Source organism: Vitis vinifera, chromosome 10 (genome assembly GCF_030704535.1).
Source record: "Vitis vinifera cultivar Pinot Noir 40024 chromosome 10, ASM3070453v1".
Lineage (NCBI taxonomy): Eukaryota > Viridiplantae > Streptophyta > Magnoliopsida > Vitales > Vitaceae > Vitis > Vitis vinifera.
The window spans coordinates 10,004,129-10,025,872 of NC_081814.1; the positions used below are offsets into that span (position 1 = coordinate 10,004,129).

The window sequence follows — 21,744 nt, forward strand, 5'->3', positions numbered from 1 at the left end:
TTGGCTGATGCTATCCAAGCGTCAGCTGCTTGTATATGTCTTGACCCTCCATGAACAAAGCTACACATCATCATTTCCTTCTCTTTCATTCACTATGATTGTTGGAAAGTTTGGCTGCAGGATTTCCACTTAAATGATCTTCTTAATGCTTGAATTGCCCGTTGCTATCATTTCTTTTGCTTTGTTTGTTTTGACTGTGTAGAATTGTAGTACAATAATCACCTCTGAAATTCGATGCAATAATCAAATACTTTCTCAGGAGGAGGTTTTCCAGATAAATGTTGAAAATAACTTGAGAAAATAATCACTTTTTAAGCGTACATTTTTCAGCATTTTCTTTCCTTCTAGTTTTTTCCAAGACCCATAGAGTATCAATTTAGAAAAGTAAGAAATCATTTGAACCCCAGACCAACAACAAATGGATTGTCATTCATTTCATGGAATGATTTCATAATGCAGCACTCCTCATCTAGTGACTATGATTAATTTCCTTGTTAGGAATGTATCATATCTGCTCAAACCAGCCTTCTGCCTTAATCCCTGTATAGTTTTATGACTCCCTTGGCATAATACTAGCAGGAGTCTGCATGATGTACTAAGTTTCCTGCGCCTATGTTTTCCATCATCTGTGCAACCCAATTGACCTTCAATTCTTTCTTCTCCTTCCTCCACAATTCTCTAGTCCTTCTCACCATGTCCTCAACCCTCCTTGTATTCCAAACCGATCAGTCTTCAGGTCCCAAAAGAACGTCCAGACGAAAGTACATTGTCTGCCCTAATGCAGCTTGCTTTCCAGATGATTTTAAAAGGACATCATGTGTTTGAATTGTGACTACTATTTCCATCTTCCTCTCTTTACTTTTCTTGGGGAAATACTTCTCAGATAAATGAAAGCATTAGTTCGCAAGGTGGAGCTTGTATTAATTGCTTAAAATCTAACCACAGATACATTTTCCACAAGTCAGCAGCTTTTTCTCTTGTTTTACATATTTTGGATAGACCAGATTGACAGATGAGAATGGGATCATCCGCATGTAGTAAAGCAATTAAAACAAGCCCACAACACCCACCGACAATGGAGCAGCCAATTTCAACCACTTGAAAAGTTGGTTGTTCATTAATCATAACATCAAGACAATAAAGCAATTCTAGGCTTCTGATTTCTACTTGCAATTGCCTAAGAGTCCTCATAAGCCATACCTTCCACTTTCTTTTTGTCATGTTTTGCAATGCCTAAGAGTTCTCAGTAGCTGTTCAAGAAGTCTTTCTCTCACCCGCCCTTTACCATAAGCTTAATTTTCGAGTGCTTGACATGGAGGAAACTCAAAAACTGCAACTCCAAATCATGGGTTAGTCCATTTTTCCAGATATTTCTGGTTGATTGATGAGGAAACTGAGGAAAACAGAAGATAAATATGAGTTACATGCTTTGGGTTGCTTTGGTTTCCAAAATATGAAAACTCAACCAAGCTAAGCAAAATAGTTGTGTTACACTCAGTTGAGTGGAGGTTTTGATTCAATGATCTAGAATCCTTTTCTTAGCAATCAAATGGACAGCTCTTAAAATTTTCCTTTCAGTCATCAAAGCTTTAGGTAAATATAAATATTAAAAAAAAACAAAAACAAAAAGATACTAGACTTCATATGATCTTAGGACAGTGCTTCACTTTCTAATCTCAAATCTTCTGCGGTCACAGAATAGGAGGTGGTGGATGTTTTTTAGTTAGCTCATCCGACAATAAAATTGTTGGGTTGGGGGATGCAGTGACAGTAGTTTGGGATATCACACTGGGCTGAGGGATACTTAACTGCAGAAGGGGGATAGGGAACGCTGTGGGAGAGACTTTGATCCAGGGAAGTTATGTGGTGATTTTGGCTTGAACAGCTAAAGCTTGGCACAGACTTTGAGCCAGTGTAACTGTTTCTGGTATTTGATATGAAGGGGAAAAAATGCAAGCCAATTTAACAGATAAGGATAGGATCAGCAGTATACAGATGGTCAAGAGCAATTAAGACTGCAGTTGCACACCAACCAATGATGGAACTTCTATTAACTAAGGACAAGGGTAGATGCTATCCAGTCCAAAATAAATTTATAGTTTTGCACCAATCAGTAACAAATCCAACGAACTTGAGCAAATTGATTCGTCATACCGAATAAGGCAAAGAGTCGGACTAGGCTACTCATTGTATGATGCTACACACTAGTGTTGATTGTGATGCGGCTACTTGTATTTGTGTTCTGCTCCTCCATGAGAAAAAACCACATATAAAACTGAAAAATATAGTTGGACTAAGGCTTTGCAGCAATGTGACTGGATTTGAAAGGTTCTTCTGCTAGAATTTTCAGCTACTGTCATCTTCTTCATGCCTGAATTCCTTCTTACTGTCATTTTTTCCTTCCCTTGTTTAGCTGTCTCTCAAGCTCTGTCCCTGGCTTAATCATCTAGGAGTTTCAGGGTCTTTGACATGGGGGAAGCTGCAGAACTGCAAGTTCAAATCATGGGTAAGTGTCATTTTCCAAATGTTTACATGAATTGGCCCTCTGGTTGGTTGATGAGGAAACCGAAGAAAAAGACAAAAACTATTGAGTAGCATGGTTTGTGTCTTGGTTTTCAAATATGGAAAAAACTTTCCACTGCTAAGTTAATTGGATTAGGTTTTGTTGAATGGAGGTTTTTGTTTATAGATTGGAGTTTTGCAGGAACCAAAAGGAGAACTCAGAAAATTCTTCTCCTTGTAGTCATTAAAACCATGGGACAATATCTAGATGAAGGATACAAACCTTCAAATGATTTTTGTACAAGGATGATTTCTATTTCTATTTTAAATTTACTTCTATCATCAGACAGTTGCAACAGGTGATGGATGTTTCCAGAGCAGTCCAACAGTAGATCTGCAGCACTTCCTTACAGTATCCAATGGCTCCTCAGGCAATGGTTTCCCAATCTGCTGCATTTTGTTATTACAGTTCTTGTTGGTATAAGATTAAATACTTATACAAAAAATATATTTTTGGGCTGCTGGAACTTTTTTTTATTGATGAAGAGTGCTGAATTTATACATGAACTTGTAACTTAAATGACATTAGAATAGCAGAAAATCAAGCTACTAGATGATGAACAACTACTTCCTATAAAATAGAAACCAAATCTTGACCAAATAAAAATAAGAAAATATCTAGATGTTGCAGATTTTGTGCAAGACTCCAGCTGCAATATTCAAAATTCAAATTCCAGCAAATACTAAGTCAAAATTCAACACTCCTCCTTGACTTCGTAGATGCAAACTCCAAGTCTTGCACGTAGACACTCAAACCAAACTTCGAAAGGGGTCTGCTTCTTTAACACTTTTGTTGGCAATATGTTCAGAAAATATACTGCTCTACTTGCAGTTTTAGCCCAAAATTGTTTGCATTCCATTTCAAGGATGACATTTTTTGAGATCCACCAAACATTGTTTGCATTCCATTTCAAGGATGGCATTTTTTGAGATCCACCAACATCAGTATGCACCAGTTGCAGTTTTTGGGTTGCTCTCCAGGATATTTTCTTTGGAAAGGGAAGTTTAGTTTGCTTCCCATATTGACAAGTAGCACATATAGGAAGATCTTTTTCTAAGTCAGGAAGTCCTTCAGCTATTTGATTTTTCTTCATGTAGAGCACATCATCATGATGAAAGTGCTCGACCCTTCTGTCCCAAAACATTGTTGTGCTATCTTGTTGTAAAATAGCAGTATGCTCATCTTCCAGTAAATTCAAGGCAAAACTTTTGCCCTTCATTTTTATGTTGAACACCTCTTTGCCTTCAGCATCCTTGATAATGCAATTCCTATCTTCAAAATAAACTTTAAATTCTTTCTCAACGAGCTGTCCAACACTGAGTAAGTTTTGGTCAATGTCAGGCACAAACAAAACATCATAAATGAGTTTCAAACCTGTTTGGCTTTCGATAGCAACCGTTCCTTTGCCCTTCACTGGAATATACTCACCATTTCCAATTCTGACTTTGGAAATAATTGTTCTATCAAGTTCTCTAAAGAGATCTTGATTATTTGTCATGTGGTTTGTACAACCACTATCCACAAGCCAGCTTTCAGAGGTGCTTTTATTAGCAAAACACGTTGCTGCAAACAATTGCTCCTCCTGGCAATAGTCAACTGCTGCACTAGTTTCTTCCTGTTGTTGATTTTTGCAAATCCTCTCCACATGTCCTTGTTTACCACACTTGTTGCATTTCACATCTGGTCTCCACCAACATTTTTGTGGAGAATGATTTGTCTTCTTGCAATGAGGACAAGGTGGAAAAACTCCATTTTTCTGGTTGTTGCTGCATGGCTTGTTGTTGTTCATCTTTTCATTTTTATGGCCTGCATTTTTCTGCATTCTTGCTTGAAATGCTCCTTCTGCAGTATCTCCTTGTCTCATGAGTCTTCTTTGTTCCACAGCCTCCAAGGAATGTAATAATTCTGTCAAGCTAATAGTTGACAGATCTTTTGAATTCTCCAAAGAGGAAATTGTAGCTTCATATTTCTCAGGAAGTGTAACCAATATCTTTTGAACAATCTTCTCATTGGAAAATTCTTTTCCAAGCAGCCTAACTTTGTCTGCTATTGAAAGAAGTTGTGCAGCATAGTCTTTAACAGCATCAGACTCCCTCATTTTCTTCATTTCAAATTCTCGAATCAAGTTCATCACCTGCATGTTCTTGATTCTTTCATCTCCTTTGTATTCCTCCTTGAGATACTCCCAAATTTCTGCAGCTGAATCAATTTTCATGATTTTGATGAAAATTGATGGTGAAACTGCAGCAAACAAGCAAGCTTTCGCTTTAGCCTTTCTTGTCCTTCTTTCTTTATGCAACTTCATTTGAGCCACAGTTGGATTGGCTCCCAGGGGAGGAACTTCATAATTTTCTTCAACTGCTTCCCAAACATCAAGTGCTTGTAGATGAACTGTCATTCTAACAGCCCAAGTTTCATAATTGTCTCCATCAAGAATTGATGGTGCAACTGTGAGACTTGACTCTTCCATTGCTATATGATTTTAGAAGGTGTTTGGGTTCTCACCTCACTGGCCCCTCAAGATAACTATGGCTCTGATACCACTTTGTTGGTATAAGATTAAATACTTATACAAAAAATATATTTTTGGGCTGCTGGAACTTTTTTTTATTGATGAAGAGTGCTGAATTTATACATGAACTTGTAACTTAAATGACATTAGAATAGCAGAAAATCAAGCTACTAGATGATGAACAACTACTTCCTATAAAATAGAAACCAAATCTTGACCAAATAAAAATAAGAAAATATCTAGATGTTGCAGATTTTGTGCAAGACTCCAGCTGCAATATTCAAAATTCAAATTCCAGCAAATACTAAGTCAAAATTCAACAGTTCTAATGCAGTTCTACACTTTCAGGATCCATTTGCATCCTAGGAAACAAGGGAAAGGAAACAAAATGCTGAAAATAGCTTGAGACAGGAATCCATTTTTATGCAATTTTCATCATTTCCCTTTCCTTCTCCATGTTCTCTCAAAGAACTCGCAAGTTCTATGATCTAAAAAAGAAATCCTTCAAAATTTCATTATGCAAAAATAGGTTCCTTCCTTGGAGAGTAAACAGGTCTAGGATGAAATGCAAACTAGTAACGTACTTTTACCATATTTATGTGTTCCCCAGCATTCAAATTCTTAAGTTCCAACCATTTCTCCGATTTATGTGTTTTTAGTTTTTACCAGGTCAGGAAGCCAGAGAAGAGAACTCTGCTGAAGGAAATGTGGCTCTCCAAACAATGACACCTAGAATCAGAAAGTATATGTGGTGGCTCCAAATCGCCATCTTAAACCAGATATAATGAAAATTATTTAAAACCTTATACATTTTTAAATTCTTGATTTTTTACATGAGGAGAAAATAAGATAAATAAATTTGAGGAAGCGTGTGATAAAAATTTATTCATCTTAAATATATTTTTTATTTCCATTGTTTTTTCTTGTCATCTTTCACTTCACATTTTTTCCCCCTCTTACTTTCCTTTGCATTTTCCAAAATCCAAATGGAGCCTGAAAAAGGGAAGAAAAGGGAAAAACTTGCTTGATAGTGCCTAAGAATATGGTGAATGCCTTTCTAACTTGTGGACATGGGTGTGCAGATCAAACAAGCCTAATGGACAGCCTAAGTGGCTTCTTTCTCTTATTCCAGATTATCCGTTGCTCAACTTCATGCTCACAACTGCCATCTATATCTTAGTAAACAGATTTTTCCTTGATGCTTCAAATTTTATAAGTGAAAAATACTAATGAAATTTGCTTGTGTTGTCCTCTCTGCAGGTATCCCCTCGGCTTTTTGAACTAACCAATACACTCAAGACAGTTTTTATTCCTACAAAGGACAATCGCCGGCTGCTGCATGAATTTTCTTGCTGGAATTGGCATATCTCTGTGTTTATATTGCATTGGGTTCATTCTTCTTCAGATTCCTCATGCACAAGTAAGTTCTATTTCTTGCTTCTATGTAATTGGAATGAATCAGATTTCCAAGATGTATTGCAAAATGCATTCTTAAGGATTTTAACTGGATCATGTCATTCAGAATATCCATAAAACTAATTTTGATGTTTGAACGTTCATTTAAGAAGTAATGCAATTTACTCCTACAGGCTTGACAAATCAGGACTGAAAGGACTGGTACAAAGGGATTTCCTGTTGGATCTAGAAGAAGGTACAGATGAAAGTAAATAAGGGGACTTGGAAGCCCTGACAAATCAGGGCTAGTGTACACATGCCTTGGTGCTGCTCCAAAACAAATCTCTGATTCTGGAGAAGGAACTTAGTGAAGAAAAGATGTAAGGGTAGGCTACTGAAATCATGGACCTGTCGTGTTTAACAAAGTAGTGTCTCTCTTTCTCATCCTATTCAGTAGTGTCTCTCTTTACTCAAAGCATCCACTCTCTCTCTCTGAAATTCAAATAAAAAATGATAAGAAAGTGGATAATAGTAGGGACAGGCCTAGCTGTTTGACAGAAATCTAATGGATCCGTTGACCCCCCCAGTTGGAACAGGTCATTACTCATTAGCATTGCGATTTCACCTTCCATTTGCTCTACAAATATAGACTCATGAAACAAACCGATGATTGATTGATAGTACCTTTCACTATATCATAATTTAATGCTTTCCATCACTTTCCTGGGGAAAAAAGAAGAAGAAAAAGAGCCGAGACAAAATTCATTTCACTTTCCAGAAATAAGAATGCTTATCTACATCCTGACAATGGTTCTTCATTAGCCTCACTGCCATATATATCCTCACCTAGTCAACTAATGAAGTTAAACACTTCCCTATTTTCATGGGAAACAAACAAAGCTTGTATCAAGGCAAAGCAGATTAAAAATCAGAATCAACCGAACGGGCGAAGGGGATCATCAATAATATCCCATTATCAAAATGCAATTACAAGGATTTTAATCGCAGGACCACCAATAATAATAGAATAGCCATCCATTCCAAAGAGAGTTTTGTAGGTTAGTGCTTCAAACCAGTTGGAAACATTGATTAGCCATACTAATGAAGCAAGAAACCAAAGCTGGACTCCCAGTTTGGACTTTGGATCATGCTATTGTAGTGTTGTGTTCGGTGCTTCTGCCTTTTTATATGCTGTGCAACCCCCCATGCACAAAGCCTTAGCCTACTTATCAAAGTGAAAAATCAGTTATACGTGCTTACAATAATCTTCTTGCTTGAATTCCCTGTTGCTGTCATTTCTTGCCTGTTTCATCCGTGCTGAAAAATCCTTTTCAGTTTCATCATCTTTTGCATTCCCCAGCTTTCCTCTGCCTCTCTGGCCCTGGCATCATTTTTGAGGAATTTTGGGGTCTTTGAGATGGGGGAAGCTAGAGAACTACAGCTCCAGATCATGGGTAAGTTTGTTTTTCCAACAATCTAAATGAATTATGCACCCTCTGATTGGTTGATGAGGAAATTGAGGAAAAAGAGAAGCAAACTATGAAAGAGTATGTTTCATATGTTGTTTTGGTTTCCAAATATTTGAAAAACACACTCCCCAGCTGAGCTAAATAGTTGTATCTATCATTCATGGTTGCGTTGAGGTTGTTTAAAGCAAAGTTTGGAATCTTCTTACCTTTTCTCTTTGGACCAAAAGGAGAAGAAATCCAAAGTATCTCCTCCTTCGCAGCACCAACACTTTGCAGGATATTGGATCTGGAAAGAAGAAAAGAAATGGAAGAATGCTCTTTCCAAGCTCCACACAGGGCCTTAATTTACAAAAAACAAGACTTTTTTTTAATTCAGGATAAAAATAAAATTTTTTAAAAAAAAGAAGAAGAGAAGAAATCCTTCCCTATGTTCTCTTTCCTTCTCTATGTTCTATCAAAGAACTCGCAAGTTCTATGCACGTGAAAAAGAAATCCTTCAAGATTTCATGATGCAAAAATATGTTCCTTCCTTGGAGAGTAAACAGGTCTAGGATGAAATGCAAACTAGTAATATATTTTTACCATATTTATGCGTTCCCCAGCATTCAAATTCTGAAGTTCCAACTGTTTCTCCGATTGATGTGTTTTTAGTTTTTACCAGGTCAGGAAGCCAGAGAAGAGAACTCTGCTGAAGGAAATGTGGTTCTCCAAACAATGACACCGAGAATCAGAAAGTATATGTGGTGGCTCCAAATCGCCATCTATTCGCTTTTTGTCCTCTCTGGCCAGACAGTTGCTACCTTGTTGGGAAGATTGTACTTTGAGAAAGGTGGAAAAAGCAAATGGTTGGCAACACTAGTGCAACTTGCAGGTTTTCCAATCCTCCTCCCCTTATACTGTCTCTCACTGCCCAAAAGTCCCAGGACAAGTGATAGCCACACAAGCCAACCTTCAGCCTTAGTCCTTCTGCTGCTTTATGTCTCCCTCGGCATTCTTCTAGCAGGAGACTGCATGATGTATTCAGTTGGTCTCTCATATCTGCCTGTCTCTACTTATTCACTCATTTGTGCAACTCAACTGGCCTTCAACGCTTTCTTTTCCTTCTTCCTCAATTCACAGAAGTTCACCCCTTTCATAGTCAATTCTCTAGTTCTTCTCACCACCTCCTCAACTCTCCTTGTATTCCAAACTGGTGATTCTTCAGATCCCAAGAGAGTAGCCAAAGGAAAGTATATTATAGGGTTCTTATGCACTCTTTGTGCATCTGCTGGATCAGGATTGGCGCTTTCCCTGATACAGCTCAGTTTCCAGAAGATTTTAAAAAGGGAGACTTATACAGTGATCTTGGATTTGATAATCTACCAGTCTCTAGTTGCAACCTGTGTTGCCATGGTGGGACTTTTTGCCAGTGGAGATTGGAAGAGTCTGAATAGAGAGATGGGGGACTTTGAACTGGGGAAAGTATCCTATCTCATGATTTTGCTTTGGACAGCCGTGGGGTGGGCAGTTTTTTCTGTGGGTCTATTCGGATTGATTTTTGAGGTGTCTTCCCTCTTCTCCAATGTGATTAGTACTCTGGGATTGCCTATCGTTCCAGTTCTAGCAGTAGTTTTTTTCCATGACAAGATGGATGGAGTGAAGGTGATTGCTATGTTGTTGGGAATTTGGGGTTTTGTTTCATATATTTATCAACATTATTTAGATGATTCCAAGGCTGAAAATACAAACGTTGATTAAGTTTCCTACAGAAGAGGTTCATAGATGAATTAGACAAGCTTGGTTGCAGTGAGACTATTAAAGTTGCTTTCTTCCTCAATTACTTTTCCTAGATAAAAACTTCCTTCTCTTGAGCTGCTGTCCTGAAAATGAAATGATTCCTCAAGATCACCTCGTATTTATTTGATTAACAATCTAACCAGAGACTCATAATCCATGTTTGCAGCATCAAACAAGGAGCAAAACAAAAAAGGTTGCTACCAAGGTGGCTGAAAGGAATAGAACCATCTGCATAAGGCTACTAAAATGCTATTAAAATGATGTGGTAAAGGCCATTGATAATGGAATATCTATCAACTAACAAGATTAGGAAAACGCCATCCAATATAAATTTGTAACTTTGTCCTCCAATGACAAATCCAACCACTTAGAAACTGGTTAGTCAAGAGAAGGAACTTTTTTTCTAAGAAAATCATACCTAGAAGAATCAAACTGGCTTATCCCTAGGATCATGCAAAACTCAACATTGATTGAATAAAGCTGCTTGTACATGTTTCTCAATCCTATATGAAAAATATACGAGTCCAACAATGAGTTATAGTTGGAGTAAGACGTGAACTTGTCTACACTATTATGGTAAGTTGGCATTGTTTCTCCTATCCTAATCCTGCTGTGTGTTTTTACCAGTTCAGGAAGCCAAAGGAAAAAACTCAATGGAGAAGGCAAATCTCAACAATCAACAGTCCCACATATCCAAGGATATATGAGGTGGTTCCAAATGGCCATTTATTCGCTCTCTGTTCTTTCTGGTCAGGGTACGCTCTTGGGAAGATTGTGCTTCAACGAAGGTCCCCCTTAAAGACAATATCAAGACAAACCAAATTTCTGTCTTAACCCTTCCATTGCTTTGTGTCTGCTTCGGAGTACTACTTGCAGGAAACTGCATGATGTATTTAGTTGGGCAATCGCACCCTGTCTTCACTTTTTCCCTCATCAATGCAACCCAATTGGCCTTAATGCACTCTTCTCCTTTCTCATCAATTCACAGAAGTTCACTCACTCCTTTTATAGTCAATTCTCTAGTCCTTCTCACTGTGTCCTCAACCATATTATTCCAACCTGATCATGAGAAGTCCCTAGACCATGAGAAGTCCTACAAAAAGAAGTGCATTATCGGGTTCTTATGCACTGTTTGTGCATCATCTGGATATGGGTTGACGCTTTCATTAATCCAGCTTGCTTTCAAGAAGATATTAAGGGAAATTTTATAGTCATCTTGGATATGATAATCTACTGCTCTTCAGTTTTCCCGCAGTTTCAGCCCATCTGTTAGTTCCAAAGTTGAATCCCTTCTTATTTCATTTTTGTCTCCCTACTTCGCAACTGACTCTCCAGCTTTGCATGGGTTAACTAGGTGGCAAGGATGATGTTAGAAATTTCTCATCAGGATAGTGAGATAATGAAAGCAATTACAACAACAGTAAGTAAGATGAACTCATTCAATGTATGCTAGAATCAATTTTTATTGTGTTAAAAAAATGCATTTGTTATATAAAATAAAACATAAACTTAGTTGTTCAACAGGGTCATCATCATACTTGCCTTACAAAGAGCTTTACAGGGTCATCACTCTTTCCTCCAAATAAGATAAGACCCACAGAACACCTACTTTTTTCAGTTTCAGAATATTGTAGTAGCTTCTGTTTGAGATATAGAACTAAAACAGACGTAATTTGGACTTATTTTTTGTTTTTTCCTCCTCTTTTTTTTGGAAGGGAAAGTGGTGGGAGGAGAGAGGGTGAGCATACAGAAGATTAGACTTCAAAGATTCAGATTATACTGCAAAAAGTTGCAGGTTAAAGTGAGTACCCAAAATCAACTACATGAGACAACCAACATAGTGAGCTCGAGGATATTTCTTCTGTAGTTGTGGCCACTGCACAAAGAACTGATCAGCCATGTGTAACTTGTATAGAAGCAAGCCACTTAAAGAGAGCCTCCTCACCCTTGCTATACTCTCAACATAAAATGTAGATGACCATCTAATCCCCACTACCTGCAAGGAACATAAAGAAAATGATGAATGATGAATTCCATGACCATCTTAAAGAAGCAACAATTCAAATTTTAAGATTATCCAGATGACAATGAAACAGGCTTTCAAGGTTAAGCATCTAAACCTTAAAAAGGAATGCAATTACACATAGAGGAAGACAAGTCCCAGGACCATTGCATAGAATCTGGAAGAACACAAAACTTTCCACTGAATTACTTAAAGTCAGATAAAGACCAAAGTAACTGCAAGTATTGGGAAAAAAGACAAGAAGTACAAGGACAGATATAGCACCACTTGAGGTCTGATTTTAATCATTATCCATAGGGCATGGGCAATAGCAATGATGGTAGTCACCACAGAAGTTATATATGATTGACCAACTTCCCGGCTTCGATAGATCTGCATGAACTGAGCACTCTCAAGCGCCTCACCCCCCGTCTGAGATAATAAGTCACAACTAACTCAAGAAATTTTTCTGAATAAAACAGCAACAGTTCACAGGAAAAGAAAGGGAAGATTGAATGGTCTTTGACATGGACAATCCAAAGAAAAACATAATCGGCTTTAACTTTCTACAGAAAAGAGCTAACATGTAAAAGATCAAATAAAGAAAATGTACTAAGAAAAATAGAGTGTGGTCCATTTGATGGAAGCAATGCAGGAATTGATCCAAAGACATAAATGCTCACATCTTCTTAGCTATTCTTCCCTCCACTATCAAGAGAAAAGGAACTACTAATGTACATGATGAATCTACAGAAGATTGACAACTCAACAACTACAACATATTAAGTCACTGAAATCTAGAATTAGTTTTAATCTTTAATTTCTACACCAAGTGATTTGGTGCCTTCAATTTAGTTACTATGATTTTTTAATTCTGTGCCATTAGATCATTCAGAGTGTAGTTTTCCCATCTTAGACTCTCTGTTATGTCTGTAGCTATGATACTATTCCTGTTTGAGTTGTATTCAGACAGTTGCCATTTAAATTCAGTTACTTTGTGATGGATATCTTCAATGTATAATGCACCTTCTGAGAGCTTTTATTTGAGATCTGGAGTTTGACTTGGTTTACTTAAGTTTTATTCTGCAGCATACTTTTTGTTATGGTTTTGATGTGTTATAATCTTTTAAAATACATATATCCTTTATCTTAAGAGTTCGATTCTTATCTTAGGATTATTTGCTTTTGCCTTAGTAATTCTGTTTTCCACTTCATTCTGGACTATACATGGGCTACCACGCCACATGCAGGATATCTGGTTTTGGGTTCCGATGGTAATACACACAGAAAACAACAAAACAACATCCTGCAAAATTTAAATTAGACATTCTATTTTATTCCTCCAAGGCTGTTCACAAATGAAAAAAAAAAAAGCCTAAGTAGCATCTAAGCAAGGCCCAATGAGACTCAAAGCAACTGATTTGTTAATTTTCTCCTCCCAAATACTAAAGAAGAGTTGGATTCTCACAATACTATTGCCTCTGGCAAGGCAACAACACACTTCAGCATAAACCAAACAACAACAAATCAAGATAGAAAATTAACTCCAAACTGACAAGAGAAAGGCTCACACCCTCCACATCCATCTTGGACACAACACATTTGTTGTTCATCCACTTTCCAATATTTTGCTCAACTGAGCAACAAGAATGCTACCATCTGACCTCTGCAGCTAAGACTACTTTGCCTTTCACCACCTCAAAGAAGACCTAGACCACCCACATGGAACATCTGCACATAAAAACACTAAGTCCCCACAAAACTCACACTTACTTGGATTTCTCAATACTAAGCCCTGCAGAATCTCCTCACAGGCCAGTTGATTATATAAAATTCATCAAAGGAAGAAAAACAAAACACACACGTACCACAAAGAATCATTCATGCTCCTAACTTTTTCTAGATTTACCTTGAACCTGATACATGATAACAGCAACTACTGATCTCTGAAAATTATTTTGTTGCTCTCAAGTCTCCGCATTTACTTCCAAGAAGTTCAGAAAAAAACATAGTCACTTGGCTCCTTCTCAAAGAAATTACCCTGTAGATAAGTAGATGACATTTAAACACAAGATATTTCTCATTCCAACGGAGAAGTCTTGGGAGCTTCAGCAACCTAAACACTGGGATACCTAGGAATGTTTAAGTTGGGATATCTCCATGATCAAAATCAACTCACACTCTTTGAGACAATATCCTTTTTATCACTCCATGATGCCAATCTTCTCAAGAAGCTCTATATCATCAAAAGCCAAATGGAACTAAGGTGTGAAATACCTAGAGAAAATTCAACCCATTTGTTGGTTCAAAACTTATCAGCAACAAAGATGATATGAAAAATGGCAAGCCCTGAGACATCAGTGAAAAAAGAAAAATTAAGCACATGCAGGAACACAGATGGCACTGCACAAGGTTGGCATGGCCACATAAAGGTTTTCACATGTACTATAAGGGGAGCAATTAAGACAAACGAAGACTAGTTTTTTTTTAATAGGTAACAAACAAAGACTAGTTAAATGTAATCTACCATATCAACTAAGGATTTCTCCATCAAATGTGCCTTTTGAAGACTCATATTATCAGTGGCAGCAGCAATGTAGAATCTAGGTGTAAATCTGTCTTTCTGCAGCATGGATAAGAGATTTAGCATCTCAGCTGTGTGACCCCCTACATCAGCAGCATAGGCAATTATGAGGATGAAGATAATAACGGTTATCATTATTATACTGATAGCAGACTCAAGACCCACCTGAACCTAGAACAATGAGGGTACTGACAGATTGTGGAGCAGTATTGTGCAATGGTTTGCCGCTTTGATACATAATATATAGAACACGAGTCAAAATAACGGTGATGATGGTAACAAGAACAAGGATGGTAGGATTCGATGTCATTGCAGAGAAGCAACAACCATTGCCTTTTTCCATTTCAATAAGTCTGAAGCCAAAACAACGATAGAAAGAGGGTCAAAAAAAGGAAACCAAACTAGAGGCTTGGATTATTAAAGATAATAAATTCTTACAGAAAATCATGACAACTCATGTGTTCAGTGTGATTTGCCCAGTCAAACAATTAATAATAAAAATGGGATTTCATATATGCATGACATTACTTTAACTTGACTGTATATTATATTATGCAATCAATAAAACACTTTGTACATAAAGCTTATAAAATGAATTGCATTCATGCACAACCACATAGAGAAAGTGTGTGCATACATATATAAATACGTACATACATGTAGGCATACATAACTTCTTTTTTTTTTTTTGATAGGTAAATAAAAATATATATTAAAAGCACTAGCAAAACGGCGCATTGGAGTACTAGAGGCTTGGATTATTAAAGATAATAAATTCTTACAGAAAATCATGACAACTCATGTGTTCAGCATGATTTGCCCAGTCAGACAATTAATAATAAAAATGGGATTTCATATATGCATGGCATTACTTTAACTTGACTGTATATTATATTATGCAATCAATAAAACACTTTGTACATAAAGCTTATAAAATAAATTGCATTCATGCACAACCACATAGAGAAAGTGTGTGCATACATATATAAATACATACATACATGTAGGCATACATAATTTTTTTTTTTTTTTTTGATAGGTAAATAAAAATATATATTAAAAGCACTTGCAAAACAGCGCATCGGAGTACACACAAAGTATACAAGGATAGGCAAGTCAAGCAAGAGGGGAGAGAAAAAGCAAAAAACCTACCACCCTACTCAATAAAACCAACACCGCCCCCCACCCCCCGCAAGAAACCTCATAAGAAACAAAACAACTCCCTCACAAGACAACTGTAGAACCCCTGTTATTCCTCCCCTTTCCCCTGAAGGAGCACGGAGAGCTATTGTAACTAACAGTGCACTCAAGCTTCCGTAATTCCCTCTCAAGATGGGAAGCCAAATTCCTTTCCGCCTGAGATCTTAACCCCATGCCCTTTTCTTTCCCCCATATTCTTCAAAAAGGAATACATAAATACATACAGACATCCAAACATATAGTACATACATAAAAGGTGCATAACAATCATTATCTCTAATCAAGAACAAATTTTTTTTATAGCATTGGATCAAATTTCTTGTGATAAAAATCTATTCTTTTTGACTCAGAATTATAGCAACAATTATAATTTTAATTTTGTTTTAGGCCACTAATGAATATTGTATTCTCATCTTGTTTACATGGAAAAAATATTTGTAGTAAAGGAATCACCTTTTTTTATCACTTTAATGTTCAAATATGTGATGATTCTTTTATCGAGGCAAACAGAATATAGAATATATATGAAGACTACTAAAAATGAGGAAACCCTAGCACATTAGATGTATACATAGAACACCCATGTGCTAGAAAGGGAAAAAAGAAAGAAAAATCAAAAGACTGAACACTATCAACCAAAGAGCCTTTGGCCACCCCCATCTATCAATCAAGTCCCAAAATGACAAGCTACTCTTGTTGAGAGAATACTTAGAACAGGCAAACCAAAACTTAAGGAAGATATCTTTCATCCTTAGTTCTCAAATCTCCAACCCATGAAGGAGTCCCTGATTCCTTTTCTTCCAAATGACCAAAAGAAGACAAACTGTAGTTGTTTTTCAAAATTTCCTCTCATTCTTCCTCATAGAACTTCCTTGTCAGAATGTCCAGGGCTTCTTAACTAATGAAGGTAGCATCCAAGAAACTCCAAAGATGTCAGACAAAAGACCGATCTTTGAGAACGAAACAGTGAATGAGGATTAGGTTAGTAGACTTCTTTCTCTGCTGGCATAAGAAACAACAATATTATTAAGATTCTGCTCCTCTAGTAAGTATTTTTTTCATAACAGCTTCCCATGCAAAAGAAACCACCCTGGACAGTATGCTAGAATCCCACAGCAAAGATGAAAGCAAAAAGGATTGGATCTTGACAATAGCATCCAGTAGAAAATTTTAACCAAAAAAAGAACCCCACTTGGAGATCTTCCACACAAAACCATCACCCTTATCCTTTCTAACAGCATACTGAAAATTGCAAGACATGAAACTCTCCACTGGCTCAAGGTCCCATTCCTAAAAGTTTCTAATGAACATCAGACTCCAAAGACCACTTTCCCTGTTCACACACTCCAATAATCCACCACCAGAGCGTAACTATTGGCAAACCAAGACAACAATCACCAAGAAACAATCCCTGAAAGAAGACTCCCATACTAAACATGGGACCAGGCTTTGGTCCTAAAACCATAACCTACAGAGGTATAAACCACAAGCATCCAAAAAACCATCCAATCCTCTCCTCAAATCCTTGATCCACAATCCCCACACCTTCTTTTAATCACCACCACCTCTCCGTTACCTCAAAACAGTCCTCTACAACTTTCCTCCACAATCCATCTTTGTCATTTGCAAATCTCCAATACCACTTTCCTAGAAAGGGACTATTGAGAATAAGAACTTTTAATTCCTGAACCTTTTGGAGAGAACAAAATCTACCATTTTACCATGTGAGTTTTCCTCTCTTCGTCCCCTCCTCCATTGACAATCTCTTGGAAGCTTTTTTAATCTATTACAGAAACAAGCTAGCATAACAAAGAAGAAATAAAATAAACTTATAAATTCAGAAGGCTGCTATTGATTGGAGCAAATCTACCCACTTGATAATTCACTCTTCAATTATAGAAGGACTCACTCTTTAATTGGGTAAGAAAAAAAGAAGGATGCAGGTAAATTCCCTTTTAGTGCCAAGCTTGTATTTAGTTAATTTACTATTAGAAATTAAAACAACTTTAGACACCAGAGAAGGACTTGGTTCAAGGGTTTGGGGATGAACGAACAGTGATTGGGAATGAAATAAGGTTGTGATCTTTTTGTAGTCAAGCCTAAGGCTAGCATTGAATGGAGGAGTTTATTCTTCTCCTTTCCTTTTCAGTCCAGGGGTTAGGGAGTTCACTAGGATAGTGATCTTGCATGGCACTGCCTATGCTATTTACTAAGACCTGGGCAAGGAATAATATATTAGCATGGTGTAAAAGACAACAAAATTACCTTGGATCAGCAAGAGTTTCAATTTAATGAAGCTTCAGACGGAAAGAATCTAATTTTCACTATACAGCTAAGATTTAATTGAAAATTCACTGTTTTTTTTTTTTTTTTTTTGACAGGTAATTGAAAATTCACTGTTAATCATAACTACGTTTAGATATCATTAGTATTCACATCCTACAAGTCCTGAAATATAATATTGGAACAGTATTACAGTAATTTCAAATTCTCCAGCATTTTAACTGCACTTTTCCAGTTGCAATGCTCTGAAGTCTCCTTAGAATGTTGCTTACACCTTGTTTCTAACAATATATGTAGGAGTCAGTTTTCAGAAAATTACTAGCCATTTAAAATCTCCTTTCATTTTTCCCCTTTTGATCAGATACTCATTTAAAATCATCTCCCAACTAAAAGTTATGCAACAATGTTCGCTGCTCACTTCTGATTAAAAAAAAAATGTTGGCTGCTCACAGAAAAAAAAAAAAAAAAAAAAAAAAACAAAACCTTCTTTTGTCCCCTCTCCTAGATTGCCAATTCCACTCAGTCAATTTCTTGTGAGAGGCCAATCTTGCTTTTGTCAAAACTAAAGGTAGGAAAAGTCATGGAAACGTGATTGCTACTTTCTATGATCAGAGAACTGTATTGTCCAAGCTCTAAGCTGACCTGGTTTTGGATGAAATGGGGAGAGAAGGTCGCTGTAATGAATAAAATGTCAAGAATTTCCACTTTTCATAAACCATGATGATAATTATATTAATTTAAATATAACATGAGAATGGGCAATGTGAACCACAAAAACAGCCCAAAACCTGAATGCAAAGCAAAGTTTGGAAGTAATGAACAAATGGAGAAAAAGCTTTCAAAGGCATTAAGTATATCCAAGATATAAATCTAACAGAGACATCTGAATCTGGAAATGCAAGCCAATAATTGGTCGCATGGCTCTGGTTTCTTTTGTAATGCAATCAGATACACTATCCTTAAACATGAACAGACTCCTGGTTTAATGTTGTCAAATGAATGATCTCAACTGACATTTTGCAAAATTATGTCTTTTGTGGTTAGTACTCAGCATATGTAAGGGAGGCTGGACAGAGCAGCTCTACACAATAATGCAACTCAAGAGGATTATTTCTCTCTTTGAAATTTTATGCCAAGATGTTAATTTAATTTTCACCCCCACCTTTCTGGGAAGAGGTACAAATTGTTAATATTGCCACCCTAGACATCTGGTACGTATCCATGCTCACGCAGACGAGCAGTCAATGAGTTTAATCCAGCATATATGGAGTGGGCTTCTGGATGGGCTCGATCAGCCGAAACAAAAACATGCACACCATTTTTGAGCTCAATCCAGCTACATCCTGGTGTCTTCCTCACATTTTGTTGCCTCATTGTATGCCTCACTTCTAACACCTCTTCATATCGGCCAACAGCTCCATAAACATTTGACATTAATACATAACTTCCACAATGCTCAGGTTCAAGCTCAAATACACGTTGAGCAGCAACCTCGGCCAGAACAGCATGTTTGTGGAGCCGACATGCTGCTAGCAAAGCCCTCCATACCACAGGGTTTGCCTCAATTGGCATTGTCAATGCCAACTCATAAGCCTCATCAAGCTGCCCAGCCCGACCAAGCATGTCAATCACACATGTATAGTGCTCAATGGTTGGAGCAACATCATACTTTGACTTCATTTGCACCAAGAAGTTACGGCCTTGGCTCACAAAGCCTGCATGGCTACAAGCTGACAGAACTCCAACAAAAGTAACTTCATCGGGTTTAAGTTGTACCTCACACATGCGAGAAAACATTTCTAATGCCTCGTTACCATATCCATGCATGCCATAACCCATAATCATAATGTTCCATGAAGCCACATCCTTATTGCTCATCCTTTCAAAAACCAAGTGAGCATCCCTCATACTCCCACATTTTGCATACATGTCAATAACAGCATTCTTCAGTAAAACATCATCAATATCTTTACCATCCTTCCCCAACCCACTAACAATCATGTACCCATGGATCTCTCTACCATGCATCAATGCTGCTAAATGAGAGCAAGCTGGAAGGACAGTTGTGACTGTGACCAAATCAGGCTGAATCCCTGCACCCAGCATCCTATCAAGAAGCCTTAGAGTACCATCATGATCACCACACTGTTCATGAACAGATACAATTGAGTTCCATGAGAATATATCCTTCTCTCTCATCATCTCAAAAATCTCCAATGCATCTTCAATGCACTTGCATTTCCCATACATATCAATCAATGAGTTTGAAACAGCAACACCTGAATCATACCCCATTTTCATGGCAAACCCATGAATTATTCTGCCATTATTCAAATCTCCCATCACAGCAAAAACTGATAAGACCCCAGTAACAGTAAATCTACTTGGAACAACACTCTCATCATTCATCCTCCTAAAAGTCTCCAACACCATCTCAAACTGACCAATCTGTGCATACCCATTAACCATAGCATTCCATAGCACAACATCTCTTATTGGCAATTCCTCGAATGCTACTTGTGCATGCTCCATCAGACCAAATTTCAAATAACAATTTACCAAAGCACTACCAATGAAGACATCCAATTCCAATCCAAATTTAAACAACAACCCATGAATCTTTTTAATCTCCAAAACATCAAGGCAAGCTTTGATTGCACATGGGAAGGTGAACTTATCTGGAATAACACCCTCATTCCGCATCTTTTGATAGAATTCAAACCCCTCTTCGGGAAAACCATTGGTGATGAACCCAGATATGATTGCATTAAAAGCAAACACATTTATTTCATGGGTGGGGTCGCTGAAGATTGACAAAGCAAAGTTCATTTGATTACACTTGGAGTACATGTTGATAAGGCTTGTGATAGAAAGCGGGGAGTTGAGGAAGCCATTGATAAGCATATATGAGTGGATTTCTTTGCCTTTGGAAAGGTTCTTGTGGTGGGCAGAGGCTTGCAATGAAGCAATGCATGTGGTGAGATTGTAGGGTTGTTGGAAAGATTGAATTGCGGTGGATATGGAAGAGAAGTTGAAAAACAAAGGAGACTTCTTGATTAGAATTCCAAAGAAGCACGTTCTTTTGTTCATTTAATATGCGTTCAATATTAGCTGAAACTGGATTTGAAAAGTTGAATCCCGTATCTTGTTTCTTAATGGTACAAACGAGAGAGGAAGCCAACAGATCAAATACTCATCATTTGAAGCTAGAAAAACTAAAACAAATTACACACCCAAAAACCTTCCCCAATCTCATGGTTCAAAAACAAAACCCTAACTTTATTTCAGCAAGAAAAGAAGTCACAAGAAACAGAGTACAAATGAAAACAAAAGATTGACTGACCTGAATCGACCAGTTAAACGCAGAAGCAAATCCCAAGGCTAATCTGCGTGAAACGAAAAAACAACTGAGTATTTTTTGACGAGATTTGGAAATTCTAGATCAAGGATTATAGAGATAGTAATCGGAACTACGGATCGCGCCGGAGGGAGAGAGAAAGAAAGAAAGAGAGGCAGAGGCTGCGAAGCAGCGAGGATGCGTGATTATTAACAGCGTTGGAGTTGCAAAAAAAAAAAAACTGATAAATTATAATGTAATATTTCAGAACATGTATTTTAATTTCTTTTTCTTTCGAGAAAAATTATACTTTGATAGTTTAAATCGAAATAAATACACAAAAATCTCACTTTTCCCCGGCTTTGAGTGTATTCGACGGCAATTCTATTTCAAGTTGTACAAAACTAGAAACAAGAGTCTCCAAAAAGCCCGCGGCGCGGCCCAACGGGCTAAAGCTCGGCCTGAGCCCATTTCTAGATGGGCCGGGCCATGGGCCCCAATTTAGTCCTGGCTCAGCCCGACGTGCTGGCCCACCACTTAAATATATATATATATATATAAATATTCAAGAAATAGAAAATGCTACATTAATAAAAATATTCATTGCTAACTATTTTATTCAT

At 37.3% G+C, this 21,744-nt stretch overlaps 2 protein-coding genes, 2 long non-coding RNA genes and 1 other non-coding gene across 8 annotated transcripts; 2 read left to right on the forward strand and 3 right to left on the reverse strand.

Annotated features, from left to right (window-relative positions):
* Positions 1-924: 924 nt before the first annotated feature.
* Positions 925-7,084, forward strand: LOC100241841 (uncharacterized). Of its 4 annotated transcripts, none has more exons than XR_009466729.1 (5): positions 925-1,349; positions 2,414-2,506; positions 5,745-6,254; positions 6,336-6,495; positions 6,665-7,084. It is a non-coding gene; the product is annotated as an uncharacterized LOC100241841 (transcript). The 4 variants fall into 4 exon arrangements; XR_009466730.1 differs by lacking the exon at positions 925-1,349 and adding an exon at positions 1,832-2,328; XR_009466728.1 differs by lacking the exon at positions 925-1,349 and having other exon boundaries at positions 1,832-2,506; positions 6,665-7,083.
* Positions 7,085-7,490: 406 nt separating this feature from the next.
* LOC109123316 (uncharacterized) lies at positions 7,491-8,605 on the reverse strand. Its single transcript, XR_002031024.2, has 2 exons — positions 8,146-8,605; positions 7,491-7,851 (listed from the first exon to the last, which is right to left on the reverse strand). It is a non-coding gene; the product is annotated as an uncharacterized LOC109123316 (long non-coding RNA).
* Positions 7,849-10,031, forward strand: LOC132252503 (probable purine permease 10). The gene is made up of 2 exons (XM_002272168.4): positions 7,849-7,924; positions 8,601-10,031. The coding sequence occupies exons 1-2, from the start codon at positions 7,888-7,890 to the stop codon at positions 9,674-9,676; spliced, it is 1,113 nt and encodes a 370-aa protein (XP_002272204.1). The 5' UTR covers positions 7,849-7,887; the 3' UTR covers positions 9,677-10,031.
* A 3,106-nt stretch (positions 10,032-13,137) lies between these two features.
* Positions 13,138-14,238, reverse strand: LOC132254444 (uncharacterized). Its single transcript, XR_009466732.1, has 2 exons — positions 13,850-14,238; positions 13,138-13,758 (listed from the first exon to the last, which is right to left on the reverse strand). It is a non-coding gene; the product is annotated as an uncharacterized LOC132254444 (long non-coding RNA).
* A 304-nt stretch (positions 14,239-14,542) lies between these two features.
* On the reverse strand, positions 14,543-21,128 carry LOC100262464 (pentatricopeptide repeat-containing protein At3g14730). The gene is made up of 2 exons (XM_019222618.2): positions 18,947-21,128; positions 14,543-14,654 (listed from the first exon to the last, which is right to left on the reverse strand). The coding sequence occupies exon 1, from the start codon at positions 20,872-20,874 to the stop codon at positions 18,985-18,987; it is 1,890 nt and encodes a 629-aa protein (XP_019078163.2). The 5' UTR covers positions 20,875-21,128; the 3' UTR covers positions 14,543-14,654; positions 18,947-18,984.
* Positions 21,129-21,744: the final 616 nt, after the last annotated feature.

Bases quoted from the DNA above. Each gene is read 5' to 3' on its own strand.
- LOC132252503 (XM_002272168.4), top strand. From the start codon at position 7,888: ATGGGGGAAGCTAGAGAACTACAGCTCCAGATCATGG. The intron at 7,925-8,600 runs GTAAGTTTGTTT...AGTTTTTACCAG, and splicing joins ACTACAGCTCCAGATCATGG to GTCAGGAAGCCAGAGAAGAG.
- LOC100262464 (XM_019222618.2), bottom strand. From the start codon at position 20,874: ATGAACAAAAGAACGTGCTTCTTTGGAATTCTAATCAAGAAGTCTCCT.